The sequence below is a fragment of the Danio rerio genome, chromosome 10, assembly GCF_052040795.2.
Source record: "Danio rerio strain M-AB ecotype USA chromosome 10, GRCz13ab, whole genome shotgun sequence".
Taxonomy (NCBI): domain Eukaryota; kingdom Metazoa; phylum Chordata; class Actinopteri; order Cypriniformes; family Danionidae; genus Danio; species Danio rerio.
In genome coordinates, this window is record NC_141030.1 from 17,282,656 (window position 1) to 17,307,749 (window position 25,094).

The window sequence follows — 25,094 nt, forward strand, 5'->3', positions numbered from 1 at the left end:
CAACAGTGTTGGAATTCTAAACTAAAAGTCCCTCAAAATACGTTTAATAATCTATTTTAATATTCGCAAGAAAGAGTTTGCATCTTTTAGTTATTATAATTAATTTTAATACGTTTTCGTTATGGTAAAATGAGAAACAGTTAAGTATTTTCATCAAAGCATTCATTTTTTCAATTTTCCATTTGTTAAAAATGAGGTTCATGAAAAGCCTTTGAAACACAACAAGCTGGTGACATCTGCTGGACAAAATAATAAAATAAATACATTTATAATAAGAATAAAATTGTGTAAATGCAACGAAAATCATCCCCTTATAAAAGCGTGACATGTAACGTCAAGCCAATGCACAAATGACAGAGACACTTTACAACTGGCCAGGCGTGTTTTATGTAACGTTAACAATTCCTTTTATTGTCTCTAATATCATTTCAGAGACAGGAAACAATTTAACCATCCACCAGCGTACAGTTCATTTTATTACCGTTGATGGGAAGTGCTGCAGGGTTATTTACTGACGCCTGCTGCAACGCGCTTTGTCCCTCTGTGCTCGCCGTGAGCAGCTGATTTGCAGGTGAAAGGTCTAGCCACTGCAGCAGACAAGATGGATGTCAACCAGGCAAAACAAGAGCATCTTCTGGCATTAAAAGGTATGGCGAGTGTTTACCTTTTTGACTCTTGTACCGAAAGTGCGGCGGAATGTCTGAACTTTGCTGTTTGTTTACGCTCATTCATAAACATCGCTGACATGCCCGCTGTAGCGGTGAACTGGCTATTCCTGCTAGCTGCAAGCCGCTAACCGTGTCTGATAAATACAGAATGAACATTAAATTCAGTTCTCTAATAACTAGGCAGATGTTTAAAAGTGTGTTTTGTCTTTTTAGAGTTTAAAAACCAGACATAATATATGCGTCTAATAGTTTCCTACTACGTTGATATGCTTTAGTAAACTAATGACAGATAATGTTTTTGGCATCAAACCTACAGATTTATCTTTTAGTGGGATTTAATCAAATAATAGTAAAATTATTGCTTACTGGTGTTTTTGTAAGTTATGCAGTTTTATTCTGTTTTTTATCACTTGCAGAATAATAACTCTTCGTATTATTGTCAGACTGTTGAAATAAATGAAGAATATAAAATAATTTTGTTCTTCTCTTTGTATATTTAGTTATGTGATATCTCTTTATTGCATTAAATCTAGATAATGCTCTATAGTCTGTGAACATCATGTGTTAACTGTACATCATCATGTGTGTTCTATGCTGAAATACTCTGTCACTATTTTATAGGTGATGCTCTCTTATGTTTCTCCCTCTAGTTATGCGGCTGACCAAACCTACACTTTTTACAAATATGCCAGTAACCTGTGAGGACAGAGATCTTCCAGGTACAATCCAAATACATTTAGATCAACTGTGAGTTTGGAGTATTTGCCAGGAAGCATTTAAAGAATGTGCACATTTTGTAAAAGATAGCGATGAACTGATAAAAAAAAAAAAATTAAAGTCTGCTTAAAATAAAAATGTACATTATATGATTTGAAAGCTCACATTCTTATTCTTAAAGTGAATCAATCTACATGCCAAAAGGGTCATAAATCTAATTACTGTACAATGATTATTAGATAAATCTGCATCATCACTGACACCAAATATAGCTAAAATAGGCCCAGGGTATATTTGTTTTTCAACCACTTCTAAAATTAATTCAAAAACTGAAATCCAATGATTAACAATTTTAGAACAACTCTAAAACATGACCAAGCAGTGCCTGGGTTTTATTGCATCTATCACACAGTGGGTCTACAGCAGGGAACATCATAATTTGGACAAGTGGATTCTGTGCAGAATCTTAAATTGTATTGACCTATGCCTGATACACGCAGAACTAGAATGAACTTGTTCTTGTCCTTCCTCCTATTGTCAATTTTCAATTTCTGCTCCGAGATCCTCTTCCCATGCCCTTTTGAGATGCTCTAATGAAACATCACATTCTAACTTAAATAATTTATTATATGTAATTGAAATTCCTTCTTTCATAAATGGGTTCTGTAGAAACAAAGTTTCTACTAGGGAAGTTGGTAGTTCATTGGAAATTATATAAAATTATTTTGGGCAAAACTGCGACCTTGTGTATATATATATATATATATATATATATATATATATATATATATATATATATATATATATATATATATATATATATATATACAGTTGAAGTCAGAATTATTAGCCCCCTGTATTATTAGCGCCCCTGTTTATTTTTTTCCCCAATTTCTGTTTAATGAAGGGAAGATTGTTTCAGCACATTTCTAAGCATAATAGTTTTAAAAACTTATTTCTAATAACAGATGTATTTTGTCTTTGTCATGATGACAGTAAATAATATTTTACTTGAAATTTTTCAAGACACTTCTATACAGCTTAAAGTGACATTTAAAAGCTTAACTAGGGTAATAAGGTGCACTAGGCAGGTTAGGGTAATTAGTCAAATTATTGTATGATGATGGTTTGTTCTGTAGACTATCCAAAAAAGAATTAGCTTAAAGGGGCTAATAATTTTGTCCCAAAAATGTTTTAAAAAAAATTAATAACTACTTTTATTCTAGCCGAAATAAAACAAATAAGACTTTCTTCAGAAGAAAAAATATTATCAGACATACTGTAAAAATGTCATTGCTCTGTTAAACATCATTTGGGAAAATATTTAAAAAAGAAAATAAAAATCAAAAGGGGGCTAATAATTCTGACTTCAACTGTATATATATATATATAAAAAAAAGGGTACTTGGTAGATCAAATGTCTGCCTTAATTGTTGAAACGTTGAAAAACAATTATCAATGAAAAGATCGTTAAAGGAGTGAAAATCCTGAAATAAAGAGTCAGTTTAAGAAGGGGTAAATGAATGGTTCTCAGTCAGTGGGCTTAAGACAGAACTTGTTTGCCACTTAAAATGTTTTCTAACCTGTTTCTAATTTTTAAATGAATTAGAAACCACTGGATTGCTTAATCGAGATGTACGGGGAGCAGATAAAGCTGAGTAGAGTAGAGCTGGCCTAGAGGAAGGGGAACATGACTTCTTTTCCATGTCACCCCAATCTGTTAATCCCTCTTTTATCCCAAAAGAAAGTGCTCTTATATTACATTCCCAGTAATATGTTTTTTTTTTATATGATTTATGGTTTTATCATTTTATTGAGCTAAGCTGCAAAAAGTTTACTTGTATAATAACTCAAAAATACTTACTGCATTTTTTTGTATATACATGTTCGGAATAAACAAATTGTTTAACTAAATTAATTTGCAAAGTAACACTCCACCTATCGATGTCTTATTAGTGAACATTAGTTAATGCAATAAAATCAACATTTAGAAATGACCATATTATAGTTATCAGTTTTAAGTTATTAAAAAATACAACTGAATTTAATTAGACATTAACTGAACAATTATGATTATTGAATTTAATGCGTTATTAGACATTACCTAAGAAATTAACATCACCTAATATTAATAGTTTCCCAGAACTGGGTTGCAGCTGGAAGGGTATCCGCTGTGTAAAACATATGCTGGATAAGTTGGAGGTTCATTCTGCTGTGGCGACCCCTGATGAACAAAGGGACTAAGCCGAAGGAAATTTAATGAATAATATTAATGAATACTTTCGTGGTTGTCATTACATTGACTTTAGTAAAATGAACTGATGTTAACAAATGGAGTCTCTTTCTATATAGAGTTAATGAACAAAGAGCAAAAAACTATTTGAGTATGTTAACATGAACACAAGTTATCCAATTTTAATGCGATTAAGACAATACTCTGGTTAAGAGTCAACCATGTAAACAGTAATTTTTAAATAATTTAGTCATTCATTCATTCATTTTCTTGTTGGCTTAGTCCCTTTATTAATCTGTGGTCACCACAGCGGAATGAACCGCCAACTTATCCAGCAAGTTTTTATGCAGCGGATGCCCTTCCAGCCGCAACCCATCTCTGGGAAACATCCACACACACATTAACACACACACTCATACACTATGGACAATTTAGCCTACCCAATTCACCTGTACCGCATGTCTTTGGACTGTGGGGGAAACCGGAGCACCCGGAGGAAACCCATGCGAAGGCAGGGAGAACATGCAAACTCCACACAGAAACGCCAACTGAGCCGAGGTTCGAATCAGCGACCTTCTTGCTGTGAGGCGACAGCACTACCTACTGTGCCACTACCTCGCCTAATTTAATCATATTAAGGTCATAATCGAACTAAACAGAAATGGAATTAAGACATGCGGAGTATGCCGATTTTAGTCACATTATTGAAGTGTAGTACAGACATCTAAACCCCTTAAACTATAACCATCGTGTTGAATTTTCGCTACATTTTGCGACAGGATAGACTGTACACACACGGGTGTTTGACACTATTTTCTGCACCTACTGAGTCAGTTAAGGACCACAGACACCTGTATTGTGAGGTTTTTTCTTCCATACAGCGTTTGGTATCAAATCTCGTTTCAACGACACTCTTCCAGCAGTTTAAACTCTCATCCAATGTCTCTTTTGTCACGGGGGGCATGCATAAAATGTTTCCGAATTAAAGTGAAAGTGCCAAACTGCAGTTAAGGTTGACGAATTAAAAATAAAACACCCGATATTACTGAAACTCCAGAGGAAATGTGAATAGCCTGGAGACTCACTGACGTTAATTGAATTATGTGCTTTAGTATGTAAACCGGGATCATGAAAGAAGCATTCAAAAAGAAACTCATGTAAACACCTTAATCTTATTGTCTTATTCAGATTGAGCAAATAATTCGATCACTGATGTCCATGTAAATGTAGTCAGTGTTAGCCACATAAATATGAGAATTTTCAGTGACGTAGGATGGATTAACATGTATATATAATAATGTCTGAAATAATCACATTAAGTATTTAAGCACAAATACATCAATCAGAACATTCTTAAAAAGCACACTAAAAGTTTACATAATAAATATGTATTCAATGCTGTTTGAAATGTCCACTATTTCAATATTGTCTGATTTTATTATTACAACTTATTTAATTATTGAATATTATCATATGTGTACAGTGTACCTAAGTCCGTCATGACTATTAGTGGGTTTTTAACAAGTGATAACTTGTAATTACAGCAAATGTCACAGCAACAAATGAGAGATTTTAGGCTTGAGGAGTGAGATTTTACATTTAGTCAATTTGCAGAGGCTTTTGTCCAAAGTGACATACAATTGAGGAGGCATTCAGTGATTCAACAAGAAGAGGCAATACACTCAATAAGTGCCAATTATTCAAAGAAACTATTAGTTCTTTGAAAATCAAGTGCTAGAGTAAGTAGCTTTTTGCATAAAGAGAAGTGTTTCTATGGGTGGTTTCTCAAGCCCACTCACTTGTGTGAGGCACACTTCATAAATGCACTTTGTCATTTTTATTATCTAGTGTTCAAACCAAAAACATGTAACAAAACAAAATTAGAAATGAAAATCCTTTTTGTGATGGCATCTGCTTTAGTATTGTGCAGCAATATTTGTGGTTGGAATGCAGCACATTCCTGAGTCTAGTGTTAAGCTTCTCTGAAAGCTTTAACAGTGGATCTTTGAGACCCCTGCTATAATTTCGCCCCTTAATACTGCCCCATGATCAGCCGTCTGCAATATTTGTTTTCCTTCTGCAGGTAGCCAATGGCTTTGAAATGCTATATCTGAACCGTGTGACACTATGATAGTTCTGGGTAGCAGCACTTCTATATATAAAAAGGGTCTAAGACATGTCCCCATAATAATTTTGTCGGAAACATGAAGTGCATTGAATACATTAGAAACCACACTACTTTGATTTATGCCTTTTTAATATTTATAAATATCATTCAGAAAGCTGGCCTAAATATAAAATGTGTTTATTATTATTATTTAAATAATTTTTACTTGCTGTATAGAACTCGTTATTCATATGATTTATAATTGTGACTTTCACGTGTCGTCTTGCCTAAAAATAAATGAGACGCAAATAACAAGATGGTTTGATTTAGATGTCTAATGGGGGTCTGCAAATAAGAGCCGTTTGTCAGTCCAGAGGTTTACATCTCAGCATATCACATGTCTACAGGTGATTTGTTTTTACGACTCATGAAAGATGATCCATCCACTGTAAAGGGGGCAGAAACACTAATCCTTGGGGAGATGCTCACACTGCCACAGAACTTTGGGTAATGTATGCTTTTATTCAACACGATTAAATGCCAAAAAGGGTTTTGTTTAATTTATTTTTACATCTAGTAAGTTGCGTTCTTGCATGGTTTTTATTTAAAATGGTAATCGGTTCTACAATGATACTTTTTGTAGTTGGAACCGTTAAACATGTTATATTAAAAACTACAATCAAACAGGCAGATCATTTGACTAATACTGTTGTAAAAATAATTGTTAGCATTTCCCACCCTAGTGCAAAGATGATTTGGCAGTTTTACAAAAATATTGGAATAAAAACACCAATTGATGTCCAGAATATGTTTTGTTCTTGCTATGAATCACAATGTTTGCTTGTTTTCCAGCATTCTTTAGAAAATATTCTTCTGTTTTAAATTTTTCTTTATTTATTGCTAAAAAATTGTAACAGTTGAGTAAATCAAACTTTGCTAACTTTGATGTTGTCTTGAGAAATCCTGATCTGAGCGTATGAAGTAACACTTGAATAGATCTTACTTTAAAGGAGATGTTACTGTGTCAGTATAGGTGACCATAGGTCGAGGTGGACACCCATGACATGTGGAGTCCCACAAGACTCTATTATGGCACCTCTCCCGTTCAACCTTTATATGCTCCCTCTGAGCCAAACAATGAGAAAGAACCAAATTTCCTACCATATCTATGCTGATGACACTCAGTTCTACTCAGTCTTACTGCCTAATGACTACAGCACTGTACCATTGCATTGATTAATCTAACAGTTGGATGTGCCAAAACTTTCTTCAGTTAAACAAAGAGAAAACTGAACTCATTGCATTTGGGAACAGAGATGAGGTTCTCAAGGTAAATGCGTACCTTGGCTCTAAAGGTCAAACAACAAAAAATAAGGTCAAGAATCTTAGTGTGACTCTAGAGTCAGATCTGAGTTTCAATAGCCATGTCTAAGCAGTTAGTAAATCAGCATACTATCATCTCAAAAACATTGCAAAATTTAGATGCTTTGCTTCCACTTTCCAGTGAGGACTTCATGTTGTTCATGCTTTTATCAGCAGCAGGGTAGATTACTGTTACTGCCTCCTCACTGGCCTTCCCCAAAAAACAGTCAGACAGTTGCAGCTCATCCAGAACACTGCAGCCAGGATTCTGACCAGAACCAGGAAATCAGAGCACATCACACCTGTCCTCAGGTCTTTACACTGGCTCCCGGTCACATTCAGAATAGACTTTAAAGTATTATTACTGACCTATAAATCGCTAAATGGCCAAGGACCTCAATACATTACAGATCTGCTGACTGAATACAAATCAAATAGATTACTTAGATCTTTAGGATCATATAAACTAGAAATTTGAAAACTTCAGTCAAAGCAGGGTGAATTGTTTTTCAGCTACTACGCCCCTCAGTGCTGGAATCAGCTTCCAGAAATGATCAGATGTGCTCCAACATTGGGCACATTTAAACCAAGAGTGAAAACACATCTGTTTTGCTGTGCTTTTACTGAATGAGCACTGTGCTATGTCCGACAAATCATACTATTGTGTCTTTCTTTTCTTTTCCATTCTTTTACACCCTGTTTTAACACATTTTTATTTGTTTTGATCTGTTTTTAATCATTTTTATTATTTGTTGTTTATTTTCTTATACTTGTCTTTTTTATTCTTGTTTATGTAAAGCACTTTGGATTGCCACTGTGTATAAAAAAATTGTGCTATATAAATAAACTTGCCTTGAATATGAATGGATTAAACTATGGATTTATGGATAGATGGATTAAACCATATACACATAGATGAATGGATCGATGGATCAATAGACAAGTTGATCGATTGATAATTTAAAACAGTGGACTGATACACGGATGGGTTTTTGGATGTGTGGAGATGAATGAAACCGTGGAGTAATGGATGAATGGAACCGTGAATTGATAGGCAGATGGATGGATGAAACAGGAGTAATGGATAGGTGGGTGGTTGGATGGATGGATGAAAGAAACAGTGGATGGATAAAACAATGAATTGATAGACAGATGGATGGATAAAGTGATGTACTGAAAGGGATGGATTGATGGGTGAAACAATGGACTGATGGATGGTGGATGGATGAAACAGCGAGTTGATAGACAGATTATTGGATGGAGGGATAAATCAATGATGGGTGGATGGATGGAAGATTGAGTTGATATATGAGTGGATGGATAAAGCAGTGGACTGAGATGGATGGATGGAACGGTGGACTGGTTGACAGATGGATGGCTGAATAAATAGATGGAGGTAAAGATGAAAAGATTGAATGATGAAATGGTGAACTGATAGATGGATGAATGGATGGATGAATGGTTGAATAAATGGATGGATGGATGGATGAATAGATGAATAGTTATCTAGATGGCTGGACAGATGAAATGATGGATGGATGAATAGATGGTGGATAAAACACTGGATTTATAGACGTGTTGACGGATGGACAAGTGAGTTGATGGATGAATGGATGAAACAGTGGAGAGATGTATGGACTGATGGATGGGTGGATGAAGCAGTGGACTGAGATGTATGGATGGATGGAGCAGTGGATTGGTCGACGGATGGCTGGCTGAATAGATAGGTGGATAGATAGTTATGTAGGTGGATAGACAGATGAAATGGTGGATGGATGGATAGATGGATGGATAAAATACTGGACTTATAGACGTGTGGAATGATGAATCAGTGGACTGATGTACAGGCGGATGAATGAATGGGTAGTTGAAAGAATGAGTTGATAGAAGAATAGATGGAATGAAGCAGTGGACTGAGATGGGTGGATGGATCGAACAGTGGTCTGGTCGACAGATGGATAGCTAAATAAATAGATCTAGGTAAAGATGAAGAGGTCGACTGATAAAACAGTGAACCGATGGTTGAATAAATGGATCTATGAATAGATGGATAGATAGTTATGTAGATGGATGGAAAAATAAAATGATGGATGAATGGATAAAACAGTGGTCTTATGGACAGATGGATTGATGGATGGATGACTGGATAGCTGAATAAATAGAAGGATGGATGGATAAATGGATGGACCAATTGGAAAATGAAACATTGGACTGAGACGGATGGATGATGAATTGATGAATGGATGAAACTGGTTGGATGAACAGTGGAAATGATACATTGATGGATGGATTGATGGATGGATAAGCAGTAGTTGAGGGATGGATGAATAGATGGGTTAATAGATGTCAATAAATTAAATTAAATTGTATTGTATGTTACTGCACCTAAATTTATTGTTATTATTGAGCCTTTTAATGAAAATATCACATATTTGTGATTTATATATAGATTTAAAATTTGTATTACCAAATAAACAACTTATAGTTTATAAATGCTTTAGAAGTATATAAATAGTTTTGCTGGCTTCACACCAAATGTGAAGAGAAAACGCATATCGCGTCACTCACTCTGTTACTCGGGGGATGTTTTTACAAATGCTATCGACATAAAGACTGCTCAGTGGCATTACTAGGGAAAAGCACAACACTCAGTATGGCCGCCACAGTGAAGTAAGTTCCACCTTCAGGTCGAAATAGCCAATTGTCAGTAGTATTTATAGCCATGCATTTTGGAGGTGAGGTCTGTACAGAAATGCTTGTTTTTTACAGCAAGCTCTGCCATTTGGCTACTATTGCATACCTTGTTTATAAGGACAGGAGAAAAAACATGACTGCACATCCCATCACATATCCTGTCCTTCCAGTGCTGTCCTCTAGCATGTGCTCAGGTTTTTTCTCTGGTATTCTAATGTTTATAACAGCGTCCTCCAGTTACTCCTGAAACAGCCGTAAAGGAGATTGGTGCTGTGCCAATTTTAGTTGTTAAATTAAGTGTTTAAATGTAATTCGAGCTTAATCAACAACATTAATGGGATGGGTCACTTCTGTTGTTGTTCCTGATTTAGAATATGTAACCTAATTGTAGGATCAGTGGGAAGTTTTGGGGATTTCTGGATTCTTCTATTCATTTAGATGGGGCTTTAGTCTAGGACAGGGGTTTCAGCCTTTTTCACTTTTTCACTTTTTCAGCCTAAACTGACTGTCTAGAGAAAATGCTTATTTTGAAGCTTTATTTATTAGCAAAACATTTCCTTTCCATTCTATTATTCTTTTGTTTTTCTACATCATTTTATAAACTAACTCATTTTATTAACTAACTAACTAACTAACTAACTAACTAACTAACTAACTATATATAAAATAATATAAATTCTAATATTTAAAAAAATGTATGCACAGACAGGTTCGAAGGTCCTGAATTCTTTCAGGTTTTTTTTTTTTTTTTTTTTTTTTTTTTTTTTTTTTTTTTTTTACAACTGCAGAGTATTTGGGCATTCTCTTCAATAAATAAACCTGACAGGACAACAGGAGATGGCAAAAAAAACTGCTGCTGCTTTGAATTAGACTGACTACTATTTATCTATTGATCCACTATTCATATCTATTAAAAATAAATGTAAAACATCATAAAAACGTGCAAAACACATCGATCCGATTTTGTTTGACAGCTGTTCACTGAAACACCACCGAATCTCGCTGGATCCTACTGCACAGGCGTGCGTCCGTTATAAAACATGTTACGTTTATTTGGACAACTATACGCATATTTTAAAGTGTTCACACAAAGAGAGCATGCATAGTTTGTAAATCAACGGACTTGTGGGACGGAGGCACCTGCGAGCGATTATTATAACTGTAATCATCGTTACCTTTCAATTTGCGTGACGGTTTAATTTATACAACTGAGGACGTAGGCCTAATTGACGTGCAGCGGTTGGAAATTTAAACCACAGTCTGCATTTAACACAGAGTCTGAATAATTATTCAGTCACAGAAAGTGAGAAATGCCATTAGCTACTTTGATAATTTTAATATGATATATCTAATAATGAAATCAAATTATTATAGTATAATATTTAAGTAAATTTTAAGTTTTTATTTTAAACTCTCGCAGCACACCTGCAGGATCACGGAGGCCCTCTAATGAGGTCAACCACCGGTTGAGAATCCCTGGTCTTGGATGAGCTGCCTGGGGGGTTTGCAAATATGGCCATCGAATAAACATATTGGCTAAGATTATGCATCATTTGCCTCTGACGAATATTGGCCTCTGTTCAGTTGTTTGCATTGACTTTGTATGCAATCTACTGTTTCGAAACAGAACATGTACATTTGCATTTGGTGTGAACCCAGCATTAGTTCATGGTCACTAATGCCAATTCAGCCTCTCTTTTGAAGTGTTATCGAAAATTGAAAAATAAGACAAATCAAAGTGTAAAACTGTGTATAGACATACACCAACGTTTGAAATTAGGGTTGCAGAATGTTTTTTTTAGTAGCAATAAGTAAATCGTAAAAGGTAAATTGAGTATTGGATAGAGGTTAACAATAAGTGTTTTGTCAGGTCAGGTCCGCTCTGTGTCCTATTAGTGGAAAGTGCCACATGTCCATCTGAATCCCAAAGCCTCCAGTCATTTCAAAAATGCATTCTCACTATTTCCTGTGCAGAAATATTTTCCTTGGCGAGACCTTCTCCAGTTACATCAGTGTGCACAACGACAGCAGTCAAGTGGTCAAAGACATCCTGGTGAAGGTAATGGCTCGTCACTACTGACTGAATATCGCATGTGTTTCAGCTTCACTGCTGTCCTGTGATTCTCTGTCCTCACAGGCGGACCTGCAGACGAGCTCTCAGAGGTTAAATTTGTCAGCGTCAAACTCCGCCGTTTCAGAGCTCAAGCCCGAGTGCTGCATTGATGATGTCATCCATCATGAAGTCAAGGAGATTGGGACACATATGTACGTGTCTTTTTCAGTTTTTAGTGGTTTACATTTTAATATAAGTAAGGTTGTGTCAGCAGTATTCACATGTAATGCAAATCAAATTTTTTTAAATCCCTTACTTGTCAAAGACAAAAAAAGAAATATTAAAAACAAATGCTTTATTACTTGAAATTAAATAAACAAAACCAAAGGAAAATAAAAGTTAAATAATTTTATTTCAACAGTTCGCAAAGGAAAGAATTCTGTTTTTAATTTAACTTTAATTACTAAAACTAAAACATAAAAATGTATAAAAAATTGCTAAATACACAATAAAATTACAAAAATTGCCGAAGATGTTAATAAAAACTAATACTTTCATTTTGTGTCTGTGATACTTAATTAACTTTATCTTTAAAATCTAATATAAGGGATTTAACAACCTACATTACACATGACGTCACATGGGTTCAACCGTTCATACCGGTTGCAAAAAAAGACCGGTTGCAATAGCAAACATGTTGTGTTGTTTGGTAGGATGCCAAATTCGATAGTCCAAAAATAGAAAACCTAAATTTTACCGTACACCACACTGTTTTTAATGCCATCCGCAGACATCTTTGTCTAACAGCCATCATAAGAGCTGAATGAGTGAGGACCTAATTAAAAATGCTGGACTCTGCAGTTCTTATTTAATATCAGGCAAGTTCGCGCTATGCTGAATCACACACATTTCTCATTTTTAGTTGCAGCAATGATTTCAGCAAAAACAGTTAAATATGGTAAACTGCAGACACTGAGGGCCCTATCATACACCCGGCGCAGTGTGGCGCAAGACGCGGCGCAATAGTCTTTTGGTAGTTTTAGCTTGGCGCAAGAGTCGTTTTAAGGCGTTGCGCTACGCTGTTTAAATAGCAAATGCATTAGTGCTCATTTGTGCGCCCATAGACGTTCTGGTCTAAAAAGGAAGGCGTTCTGAGGCGGACCGCTGGCGCGTTGCTATTTTGAGAAACTATAATAGATTTTTCATTAGACCAAAACTAACCCGGTCTAAACTCCGACGCAGAGTTGCGCCTCGCTTACGCACTGCTTAATACACACAAGAGAGCAATAGGCAAATATCTTTACATATGAAAAAATTTAAATATTAAGGATATATATAGGCTATAATAAGAATATATATAGGATATAAATATAAAGGATTAAAATATTACAAAACATATTATTTTCTAGCCTATAAATATGAAAAATCACTGCTTTTATGTCTTCTTCATCTCGGGAGGCTTTTTCAGTTCATTCATAACAATTTGCTTTTGTATGATGTTATTATTATTAGCAGTATTATTTAATATATCTATATTTATATTTGTTTTATTAAAAAAAAGCTTAGACTTGCCCACCTGTCAGGTTTTAGACCATATGGGGCATGGCAGGTGTATTTGGAAATAACTCAGTATTTTGACCACACTTGGTCGCTATTGTTCATTTATTCGTTTGCTAGAAATTAGAACTGAATTTAGAAATAGTTTTGAAACAAATCTTTGCGCTTAACAAACGAAATTAATTATTTATAGGCTAATTAATGTCTGTGCGTAAAGGTTTCCCTATCCAAGAGCGAATGTGAAAGTAGTTCCATTATCTCTCATTCTCACGCAGTAAATGCTCTGTTTAACATTTTTCTGGTAAAAAACTGTCAACTGTTAACTGTTTGCTTGTGAAATGCAAATTTTTTCCACTTAGACTTACTTTGCATCCTGTAAATAGCGAATGCGCTCTTGGCGCGACGCAGCTGGGTCTTAAAGGGAATGGAAGATGAGACTCGAATTGAATTGGTTTATTCTCAAAACACACCTATAACATATTACGAATTAACTCATCCCTTTTAGCCCATGCGCCTTGGCGCAAAGCGCATTTTCCCGTCCGTAAATTAGCAAAAATGTGTTCTGACACGCCCTGAAAGCGTTTGCGCCCTGCGTTTTGCACTCTGCGCATGGACCGTCAAAATAGAGCCCTGAATGCTTAGAGTGAAATGTAATGTAAGTTCACATACCCTGCCGTACAGGTGCAGTTCGCTATCAAAATGCACTTGTTTTGCTTGTTGATGATTACCTAGGCCTTGTATAGTTCTGTCTTATTTCCTTGACTTTGGCTAGGCAGAACCTCGGTTTTAGCACTACAATGTTTTAAATCTGGTAATTCTGGAACATTATTTCTTGCACATGACCACACAAAACAAAATTGTAGGCATCCAACGACTTCTAGGCCTTTAACCTGTATCTTGTAAAATCACTTGGAGTTTCAATAGTTTGATAGAGATAGTTGTATATTTGGGGCTGGATGCTTGTCCGTTTCGTCTTATCCAATATCCATTGGGAGGGTGCTATCGCAAATGGACCTGTCAGATGAACGCACTCACTTTACAGGGCTTGAAATTGCAACCATTTTGGTCGCATATGCGCCCAAAATTTTATCTGTGCGACCCCAAAATATATATTTAGAAGCATTTGTGCGAGTGCATACAATTGTTGTGTGCCACCAGTTTTTACTGCAAAATGTTCAGCACATGCGCAGATTTAGGAGACGTCATGCAGAGTTCATCTTTGCACTTGAAACGCAAAATGCAGAGCTTAGGAATGGTTTAAAACAGTTGTTATGTCAACTTGCTGCAGTAAACAAAGCCTGCAATGCTTTTCTCACCTTCACGCAGTTCTTATTGGACTATTGCTCTAGAACTAAACGCCTAGGGATTGGTTAATATCAGCTGTCAATCACTCAGTTAGGTTATAAAAATGTATTTTCTTGTGATAATGGGAATTTGTTGAGAAATATTTTCCTCACGCATGCATATATATTTTTGCTTAATTAGTGTTCATTTCAAATGCAAGAAATCTGTTTGAATAAAACGGTGCTTGTAGTTGGTGGGTGCGACTAATTTTTGGCTAATGCGCCTAAATTTTTTAAGTTAGGAGCACCAGTGCTACCAAGCAAAAAGGTTAATTTCGAGTCCTGCTTTATCGTTAATTTAGCTAAATAACTGCTTATCACTGGGTGATAAGGTCTTATAAAACCGCTGAAAGCATTAATCGTTCATTTCATTTTCTCGTCGACTTAGTTCCTTTATTAATCTGGGTTAATAAACACAGCGGAATAAACCGCCAACTTATCCAGCACGTTTTTTTATGTAGCGGATGCCCTTCCAACTGCAACCCATCTCTGGGAAACATCCATACAATCATTCACACACACACCCATACACTACGGACAATTTAGCCTACCCAATTCACCTGTACCGCATGTCTTTGGACTGTGGGGGAAACCGGAGCACCTGGAGGAAACCCACGTGAATGCAGGGAGAACATGCAAACTCCGCACAGAAACGCCAACTGAGCCGAGCCAAGCCGTGGTTTGAACCAGCGACTTTCTTGCTGTGAGGCGACAGCACTACCTACTGCGCCACTGCGTCACCGCTGAAAGCATTATGTAAATAATAAATAATATGTAATCAATATAACTTATCTCTAAGACAACAACAAACTTTGTACATCATTGGATGTCATTCCCACCCTGCAAATGCTAGCGCTTCTGGTTTTTTGTCTGCAACCTCGCTGCATGCGCATTCTGAATGTTTACAAACCGATAATTTGACTATTGTAAAATTAAACTAAAAATTATTTTTCTAAAACAATTTAAAACTTAAGTAAAAATGCATAAGACTACATAAAAGCAAAGCTTGTACAACTATCAATATATAAAACTTCAAAAAATATTAGTTTATTAATATTAAATAAATAATAAAGCTTTTTGAATTTAAAGCTTATGAAAAATATAAACATGAAAAAAAAAATTCCTAAATTCATTCATTTAATCATTTTCTTGTCGGCTTAGTCCCTTTATTTATCCGGGGTCGCCACAGCAGAATGAACCGCCAACTTATCCAGCAAGTTTTTACCCAGCGGATGCCCTTCCAGCCGCAACCCATCTCTGGGAAACATCCACACACAAATTCACACTATGGACAATTTAGCCTTCCCAATTCACCTGTACCGCATGTCTTTGGACTGTGGGGGAAACAGGAGCACCCGGAGGAAACCCACGCGAAGGCAGGGAGAACATGCAAACTCCACACAGAAATGCCAACTGAGCCGAGGTTCGAACCAGCGACCTTCTTGCTGTGAGGTGACAGCACTACCTACTGCACCACTGGCCCTAATTCCAAAATTTTGCATTTTAAATTTAATATTAAAAACTTTGCCTTCTAAATCTAATATTGATAACAAAAACAAATTCTTGAGCTAAAATTTTTTAAAACATAAAAAAACAGCTAATAAAAATGCCAAAAACTCCATTTGGAAAAAGTTGTGATTTAATCTGAAATGTAATGTAGTTAAAAGAGAATAAATAACTAAACTTGAAATAAAATAATATACACGCACACACACACACTTAGATCTGGCAACACCTACTTTTTCACCATCCAATCAGCTACACGTGCATAAATTCAAGTCCCACCCCCTACAGTGTTTGTTTTTTCTATTTTCCAAAAGTAGGAATACATCGAATAACTGAGGTCAAATGGATTGCAAATTCTAGAATATAACTACCAATAAAAAAAAATCATCTTAAAAAAAGGTCTTAAAATGCTGTTGTTCTCACCATTTTCTTATCATCTGGTTCCAGCTTAGTCTGCGCAGTCAGTTACACCACTCAGACCGGCGAGAAGCTTTACTTTAGAAAGTTCTTCAAATTTCAGGTGAGCTCACATCATTGGATGAAATGCTTGATGCATCACTTCTGAACCATTTTGCACAGAGCTGAGACTTTTCATTTACACTAAAGCTTGACATTTGAACTCAAGCATGAGATCTAATGCTGCTTCATACGTCTCCAGTCGCTTCACTGAAAGCAGTGCTGTGTTGTGATTTTAAAAACATGGACTCTATTGGGCTTGATTCAAACTTTAGTTTTAATTCTATTTTAAACCAGGTTCTCAAGCCTCTAGATGTAAAAACCAAATTCTACAATGCCGAGGTAAGTTTACTTTTTGACTTAAGTGATGTTTTATCTGCTGATATTTTAGAGAAAATAGATCCAAAAGCAAGTTATTCATGTATTGTGTATATAGTATTTTCAAATATGATACTTTATAAACCTCCTTTCAGCACTGCCTCGCAGCTTTTGACATAATTTATAGTGAGGCTACGCTTTTTAAGAACCCATTTTATTCATTTTCATTTGACATCTGTTTTGTTAGTAGTGTGGTTGTATGTATGTGTGTGTTTCATTTATAATTAGCCCTTTTGTTCACATTTACACTACCTTAAGAAGAAAACTGACATTGTCATTTTCTGGTGCATGTAACCTTCACTTCTCTAATGTTTATTTTTGTTTTTTATTCCTCCATTAGAGTGACCTCAGTTCTGTGGTAATTGTTTTCCTTCTCATTGCAACTTTTTTTCAGCATAACCCATTTTTCTTCTTCTTCCTCTGAGCCTTTGAAGCAAGCAAAGGAAAACATGAGAAAAATGATTCTTGTATTCAGTATATCCATACATTTTGTTGGAAAATATGAGGTTATGTTCAGAAATTTAGACAGATCCCATTAGTTACACTTCTATTTCAGATTTCAATTTTTATGACCTTTAATGCAATAATGTTAACTGCATTAACTTACTGATTTTAGACAGGCTACATTCCTGACACCAGTAGATACATAGCTACATTGGTATTTGAATACTAAGTCAACAACCACAGAGGCTTGTGTGACTTTAGCCTTAATGAACTGTCAGTAGATGGTGCGGATACATGGATGGAAGTTGATGGGAATGATGGATGGATTTTTGATGTATGGATGAATGGCTGGCTGGGTTGATGGATGGATGGATAGATTATCGATTGATGGGATGAGTGGATGGGTGCATGAAGGCCTGAGAGGGATGGATTATTGATGGATGGGTAAATGATGAATAATTGAAAATAGATATAATATTGATAAATGAGTGGAGAATTGATAGACGTTGATGGGAAGGATTTGATGTATGGATGGATGGCTGGCTAGGTTGATGGGATGTATGGATGGTCAGATAAATGATTAATTGGATGGATGGTTGAGTGGGTGGGTGCATGATAATCTGGGAGGGATAGATAATTAATGGATGGATGGATGGATGAAGGGGTCTTTTAGGTAATGGATAGAATATTAATGAATGAGTGGAGAATTTATGGACGTTGATGGGAGGGATGGATGGATGGATTATTGATTGATGGGATGGATAGATGAGTGGGTGGGTGCATGAAAGTCTGGGAGGGATAGATGATTGATGGATGGGGAGGTCTTTGATGTAATGTATAAAATATTGATGAATGAGTGGAGAATTGATGGACGTTGATGGGAATGATGGATGGATTTTTGAAATATGGATGGTTGGCTGGCTAGGTTGATAAGATAGATGGACAGATTATTGATTGATGGGATGGATGAATAGGTGGGTGCATGAAAGCCTAAGAGGGATGGATTATTGATGGATGGGTGATTGATGGATGGATGGGTTTTTGATGTAATGGATAGAATATTGATAAATAAGTGGAGAATTGATAGACGTGAATGTGTTGACTGGAAAGATGGATGGATTTTTAATGTATGATTGGCTGGCTGGGTTGATGGGATGGATGGATGGATGGATGGATGGATGGATAGATAGATAGATAGATAGATAGATAGATAGATAGATAGATAGATAGATAGATAGATAGATAGACAGATAGACAGATAGATAGATAGATAGATAGATAGATAGATAGATAGATAGATAGATAGATAGATAGATAGATAGATAGATAGATAGATAGATAATTGATTGACGGATGGATGAGTGGGTTGGTGCAATAAAGTCTGGGAGGGATAGATAATTGATGGATAGGTGAATGATTAATGGATGGATGGTTGGATGAAGGGGTCTTTGAGGTTATGGATAGAATATTGATGAATGAGTGGAGAATTGATGGACGTGGATGGGTTGATGGGAAGAATGGATGGATTGATGGATGGAGTAGATACAGTATATAAGTGGATAGATGGATGGATGATTGGATCAATTGGATGGTGGGATGGGATAGATGGATGGATGTTTAATTCATAGATGAATAAAAAGAATAATGGATAATGAATACATGGAAGTGTGAATAGATGAATGAAAGGACGGATAATGGTGGATTGATGAATGGATAACTAGCTGAATGAAGAGTTGAAATGAGATCGATGATAACTGATGGATTAATAGTTAATGAATAGTTGAAAGAATGAGCAAATGGATTGATTGATCAAAAATAATGATGCATCTGCTAGATGGCTGAAAGGATGGACGAATGGGTGGATAGTTGATGGATGGATGGATGGATGGATGAGTGAATAGAGTTATGGATGAAGGACAGATGAATGGAAAATGGGTGGATAAAATCTGTCAGATGCATGCTTGGATGATGTTTGATGAATGGATGATATATGTATGGATATTGGGTAGATAGATGATGGATGTTTACTCCAAATTTTCATTCAATGCTGTTTTTTATTGTCTAAATAGATGCCAAATAAGCAAATTGATGACAGAGAAAGACAAAAAAATGTAGCTGTTTTCCTTTGCTTGTTTCCTCTCTTTACTTGACTGCTCACTCATCTTACCAGAGCTTAACTCGGTTAAACATCAATCTGATTCATTTCCACTCTTTTTCTTAGGCTGGGAGAATTTGCTGCTTGTTTTATTGATATTTTATGCCAACTGTTGTTTTCCTTGACAGATTTAAATATCTTTTGCTTTTGAATGCCAAAAACGTACACAGTCAACGGTTGTATTAACCCTTCGACATGTACCATCACACTGGTGTGATCAGTCTTGGCTGATGCATTTGATCACACCGGTGCCAAATTCAAACATTTTTTGCAATAGCTGGTGCTGAGCCAGAGAAATAAAGCACAATTTATGAGCATATTTTAACAAATAGTGTTAAATTTTAGGTTTCAGACACAACTTTTACGATTTTTATCTATAGAATCTATAGAGAGCGAAAATTATATATTTATTTATAATAATCATGTGATGTGCTCTATTCTCATCACATACACAATGTTTAGATTACTGGAACTTTTACTCGATTCTTCTCACAGCTAAACAGCCACTTAGTTTCATGCCTCTCTAGAGAAGTTAACGTGTTGTGAATCCAGCAGCTCTAATCACTCTATTGAAGCATAGACTAACACGGTGATGCCTATTACAAATCAAATAATAGAATCATTATTAAGACCTCACCTTTTTGCAAAGGTCACTATTGGCCTTATTCTTCGCTTATGAGCGGATGCATCGATTTGAAACTTTTTAGTTCGAAACTTCCAGTCTCATTCACTTCCATTAATTTTTAGATGCTAAAAACAGCTCGTTCTGCTCCTTGATGTTGCAAACTGATATTTTTTTATGATATTATTCTACTTTTCATGTATAGTCATGCACACACTTGTTTGAAGAGCAAATAGTTTGACCGTTTTCTGCCCTTTATAATTCCTAGTCATTTCAGACGACTGAATCAGAGGTTCTAAAACAATTGCAACAATGAGCAAACTTCCACGTTGAAGAATAAAGTCAATATACTATATAACTACAGGGATGTCCTGTCTGCCATATACAGAACACATTCACCATTTTTATTTTGACTAATCTGATAACGTGAACCTTTTATAAAGCTGTTTTGGAGTAATAATTATAGTGAAATGCGCTTTACAAATAATCTTGAATTGAACATTTTATTAAAGGAACACTCCACCTTTTTTCGGAAAATGATTTATGCTAAGCTAAAAGTGCTTTTGCCAAATGCAGAAATCGGCTGAATTCAAAAATATCTCTAGGGGTGTTTTAAAATGAGCCTGTTTTCAAAAAAAAGTGAAGTGTTCCTTTAAACTGTCTAAATGACAAAATATATGTTATTACACTTATTTGTTATTCATAATATTAAATATTTTACAATGTAATTTGGACGTTTGTCAATATTTGCAGAACAGGAAAAATTATTTATATTGCACAACTCATTGGACTGTCACAAGATAAACTTGACGCATCACCATTGAAATGTTTGAAGCAATGCTTTCTAAATAAATAATAGTAACATTAAAAAAAAAACTCTTTCAAGAGAAATAATAAGTTTTATCGGGAGTAATAAAACTTACATGCCGAAAGGGTTAATAATAATGGTATAATGAGTTTAAAGTCTTTTTAAGAGTGGAATTTTTATTTATTTTTTTGGTGATTTTAATCAGGCTTAGCATGGGATCTTTGCTTCATGCTTTAACGAAACTTCTGTCAAAAGGTGCTGTTGATCCACAGGCATGAACTAACCTCTACTTGCAAAACTCAATACTAATCTACCAGCCGGAGATCAACTGGGCAAACAGCTGCTTTATTTGCCTCTGCAAAAAAAAAAAAAGTCAATAAATTCCACTTGAACTTGTTTGAAGAACTTGATTTGACGGGCCACATTCAAAGACCTTTACAGTCCGTTTTGTCCTCCTCATTTTTAAGTCGCTTTGGATAAAAGCATTTGATAAATGACAATGTAAAAAAAATGTGATCATTCAAATTCAGTAGGATGCTGAATTGAAGTGATTGCAATTGTATCTATTGCGATTTTTATTATTACATATTTAAACTGTAGATTCATGTGCATCCAAGTCTTCATGTCGAGCCCTTCAAATAAAGTATCACTCCAGGATAATGTGTGTATAATGTGAAGTATTCATGTACATTACTGCATGAATCTCACTGATGCTTTTGACTCTACAGACAGATGAGGTGTTTTTAGAGGCGCAGATCCAGAACATCACCACATCTCCAATGTTCATGGAAAAAGTGTCCCTGGAGCCTTCTATGATGTACAACGTCACTGAGCTCAACAATGTGGCGTCTGGAGATGAGAGGTGACTATATTTTTGCCTGTTCTTGATTTAATATACCATACTGTAACATTTTAGGTTGAAGGGGCCAAAGTAAATTTTCTGTGGTCCATATACAGTTAAAGACAACAGTATTAGTCCTGCTGTGAAGTTTAAATTCTTTTTCAAATATTTGTGGTATTTTAACACATTTTTAAACATAAGTTTTAATAACTAATTTATTTTGTCTCTGCCATTATGACAGTATATTAAATGTTACTAGTCATTTTGCTAGATACTAGTAATCAGCTTAAAGTGCAATTTAAAAGCTTAACTCAACTCAAGCTTAGGCTCCTTTAGCCTGTGTGTTAGGTTAATTAGGCAAGTCATTGTACTAAAGTGGTTTGTACTGTAGCCAATAGAAATAAAATTCTTAAGTGGACTAATATTGACCTTATTTACCTTTTTTATATTCCAGCCAAACTAAAAGAAATAACTTTACATTAGAAACTATATGACTGTAATATTGTAATGCGGAAATACTGTAAAAATGTCTCTGATCTGTTAAATATATTTGCAAAGGAAGGTTAAAAACATTATAATTTTCCATCAAGGACAGTATCTCACTCCTTGAACTGACATCCAGGTTTTTTTTCCCTTCATAAGGACAGTCTTTATAATTATTAAAATTGTAATTTGTATGCGGTCAGAATATTATAAACTGTTTCCAGTAAATTAGAAACAAACCATTTTATAATTTCATATAAATTGCTCAATTAAAAAAACAGAAACCCATTAGTGCACTTGGCTTCTACACATCTTCAGTTACACAAATCATCATTATTATTATTATTATTATTAGTGTTGACTAATGTGTAGGATAACAGAAATGTATATGATTTGTCAGAATGTTCAGTAATTTAATGTTAAGGTAATGCTGCAAAACATTTGTACCCATTACATCAAGCATGATAACAAACTTTTAAGTGCAGGGGCATTTATGTTGAAAAAAAAGGGTATTTGTGTTTCTTTTGGTGCCTTTTTTGCTACAATCCCCCATTAACTTCCATTTGGGGAGAAATATTTCATCCTCATATCAAACTCCCGACCATGTGGTTTCTTGTTGAAAACAGAATTTTTCATGTGAAAATCCAGAGACTTTTATTACAGTATGTTGATGTACTTCCAACTGAAACTGAATATTGAGTAGGGGGTGAATATTGTGCATCATATTTTTATAGCAAATTAATGGTAAGAGGGGCATAATTAAGAATATTGTGGCTGAAGCTGTCAAACTGACATCATCCTAAAAGGACACCACTCCTAACTCAGAAATATTTATTCATTTTCTGCCGCTTTTCCGGGGCCGGGTTGTGGGGGCAGCAGTATTAGGAGAGAACCCTAGACTTCCCTCTTCCCAGACACTTCCTCCAGCTCCTCCGGTGGGATCCCGAGGCGTTCCCAGGCCAGCCGAAAGGCATAGTCCCTCCAGCGTGTCCTGGGTCTTCCCCGAGGCCTCCTCCCGGTGGGACATGCCAAGAACATCTCCCAGCTAACTTCTCTTGATGTGGAGGAGCAGTGGCTCTACTCCGAGCTCCTCCCGGGTGTCTGAGCTCCTCACCCTATCCATAAGAGTGCACCCTGCCACCCTTCGAAGGAAACTCATTTTGGACGCTTGTATCCAAGATCTTGTCCTTTCGGTTATTACCCAAAGCTCATGACCATATATGAGAGTAGGAACGTAGATTGACCGGTAAATCAAGAGCTTTGTCTTTCGGCTCAGCTCCTTCATGGTAGGAGGTCCGGTACATCGACCACATTACTGCTGTTGTGCACCAATCCACCTGTCAATCTCACGTTCCATCCTTCCCTTACTCGTGAACAAAACCCCCGAGATACTTAAACTACTCCACCTGGGGTAAGGACTTTCCTCCAACCTGGAGATGGCAAACCACCTTTTTCAGGTGCATGGAGCACCATGGCCTCAGACTTGGAGGTGCTTATTCTCATCTCATCACACAATGCAGCACACCGCCCCAGTGCATGCTAAATAAAAAAATTGTCAGAATTTGATTTGAGATTACCGAAAAAAAATTTCAGTGGATTAACTGGCATGGATTGATTGTACAATTAAAAAATATCAATGCACGCTAGCAAAAACAAACATTGTAAATTTAGATTTTACTTGGATTGTGCTAACAGGTACAGCAAACATCAAAATGTTGCCATTTAAGCTTAACTTCAGATTTAAAGCCACTAATAAAAGGCTATATTTTTAACAAATGGCAAGCAGACCAGGATCAGTGCTTAGGAAATAAACTTTTGAAATTCAGCCTGAAATGGGAAGAAAATCCATCTATTGTAATAGCTCAAGCCATGATGAGATTGTTTACTAAAGATGTCGTATTGGACTCTTGAGACTCGCACATGAACAATTACCTAAAGGAGAAGAACCCCAACATGACAATACTGCAACAGAATACAAACTGTCAAACACTATCTTTCGAAATGCTCAATTTTTTTTTTATGTTATCAGACAACTATTTGTATCTGGAGAGACTTTTTTAAATAAAGTATTTTTTAATGTGAATCCATCCAAAATTGTACAATTGTTATTAAAAATAAACCTAAAAAGCTGTGTTTGCCATGACAAAGCCAGAGAAGCTGAAATGGCAATAAACTCAAAACTCTCTCTCTCTGCCATATTGTTTAATATGTGCTTTACTTTTTTTCTTCTGTTTCAGCAGCGAGTCAACATTTGGGAAGATGTCGTATCTGCAGCCCTTGGACACGAGGCAGTATTTGTACTGTTTGAAGCCCAAGCCAGAGTTTGCAGAGAAGGCCGGGGTCATCAAAGGAGTCACTGTCATCGGCAAACTAGACATTGTGTGGAAAACCAACCTTGGGGAGAGAGGACGACTGCAGACCAGTCAACTGCAGAGAATGGTACAGTGGATTTAGCATAGATTAAATCAAACTGTCGATAAACCAAAGAAAATAAAGATTTGCTTGAATTTATTATTTGCAATCAAAAGAATTATTTCACCACATAAATCAGAAAAAGACCCAATATAGTGAAACTTTAAACCGTAACTGCCCTGGAATGTCATTCATTTTATATATATATATATTGTGTGTGTGTGTGTGTGTGTGTGTGTGTGTGTGTGTGTGTGT

The 25,094-nt window shown here is 35.8% G+C and overlaps 1 protein-coding gene across 4 annotated transcripts in view; it reads left to right on the plus strand.

Annotated features, from left to right (window-relative positions):
• Positions 1-342: 342 nt before the first annotated feature.
• The window catches only part of trappc13 (trafficking protein particle complex subunit 13), a 39,197-nt gene continuing 14,445 nt past the window's right edge, over positions 343-25,094 (plus strand). Inside the window, 10 exon segments of one of the 4 annotated variants that reach the window (NM_001244643.1) lie at positions 343-647; positions 1,319-1,387; positions 6,133-6,232; positions 11,756-11,840; positions 11,919-12,046; positions 16,688-16,760; positions 16,994-17,038; positions 17,415-17,432; positions 21,832-21,965; positions 24,665-24,866. In NM_001244643.1, coding sequence (NP_001231572.1) covers positions 602-647; positions 1,319-1,387; positions 6,133-6,232; positions 11,756-11,840; positions 11,919-12,046; positions 16,688-16,760; positions 16,994-17,038; positions 17,415-17,432; positions 21,832-21,965; positions 24,665-24,866 — 900 coding nt within the window. In that variant the 5' untranslated portion in view covers positions 343-601. 4 annotated transcript variants of the gene reach the window in all.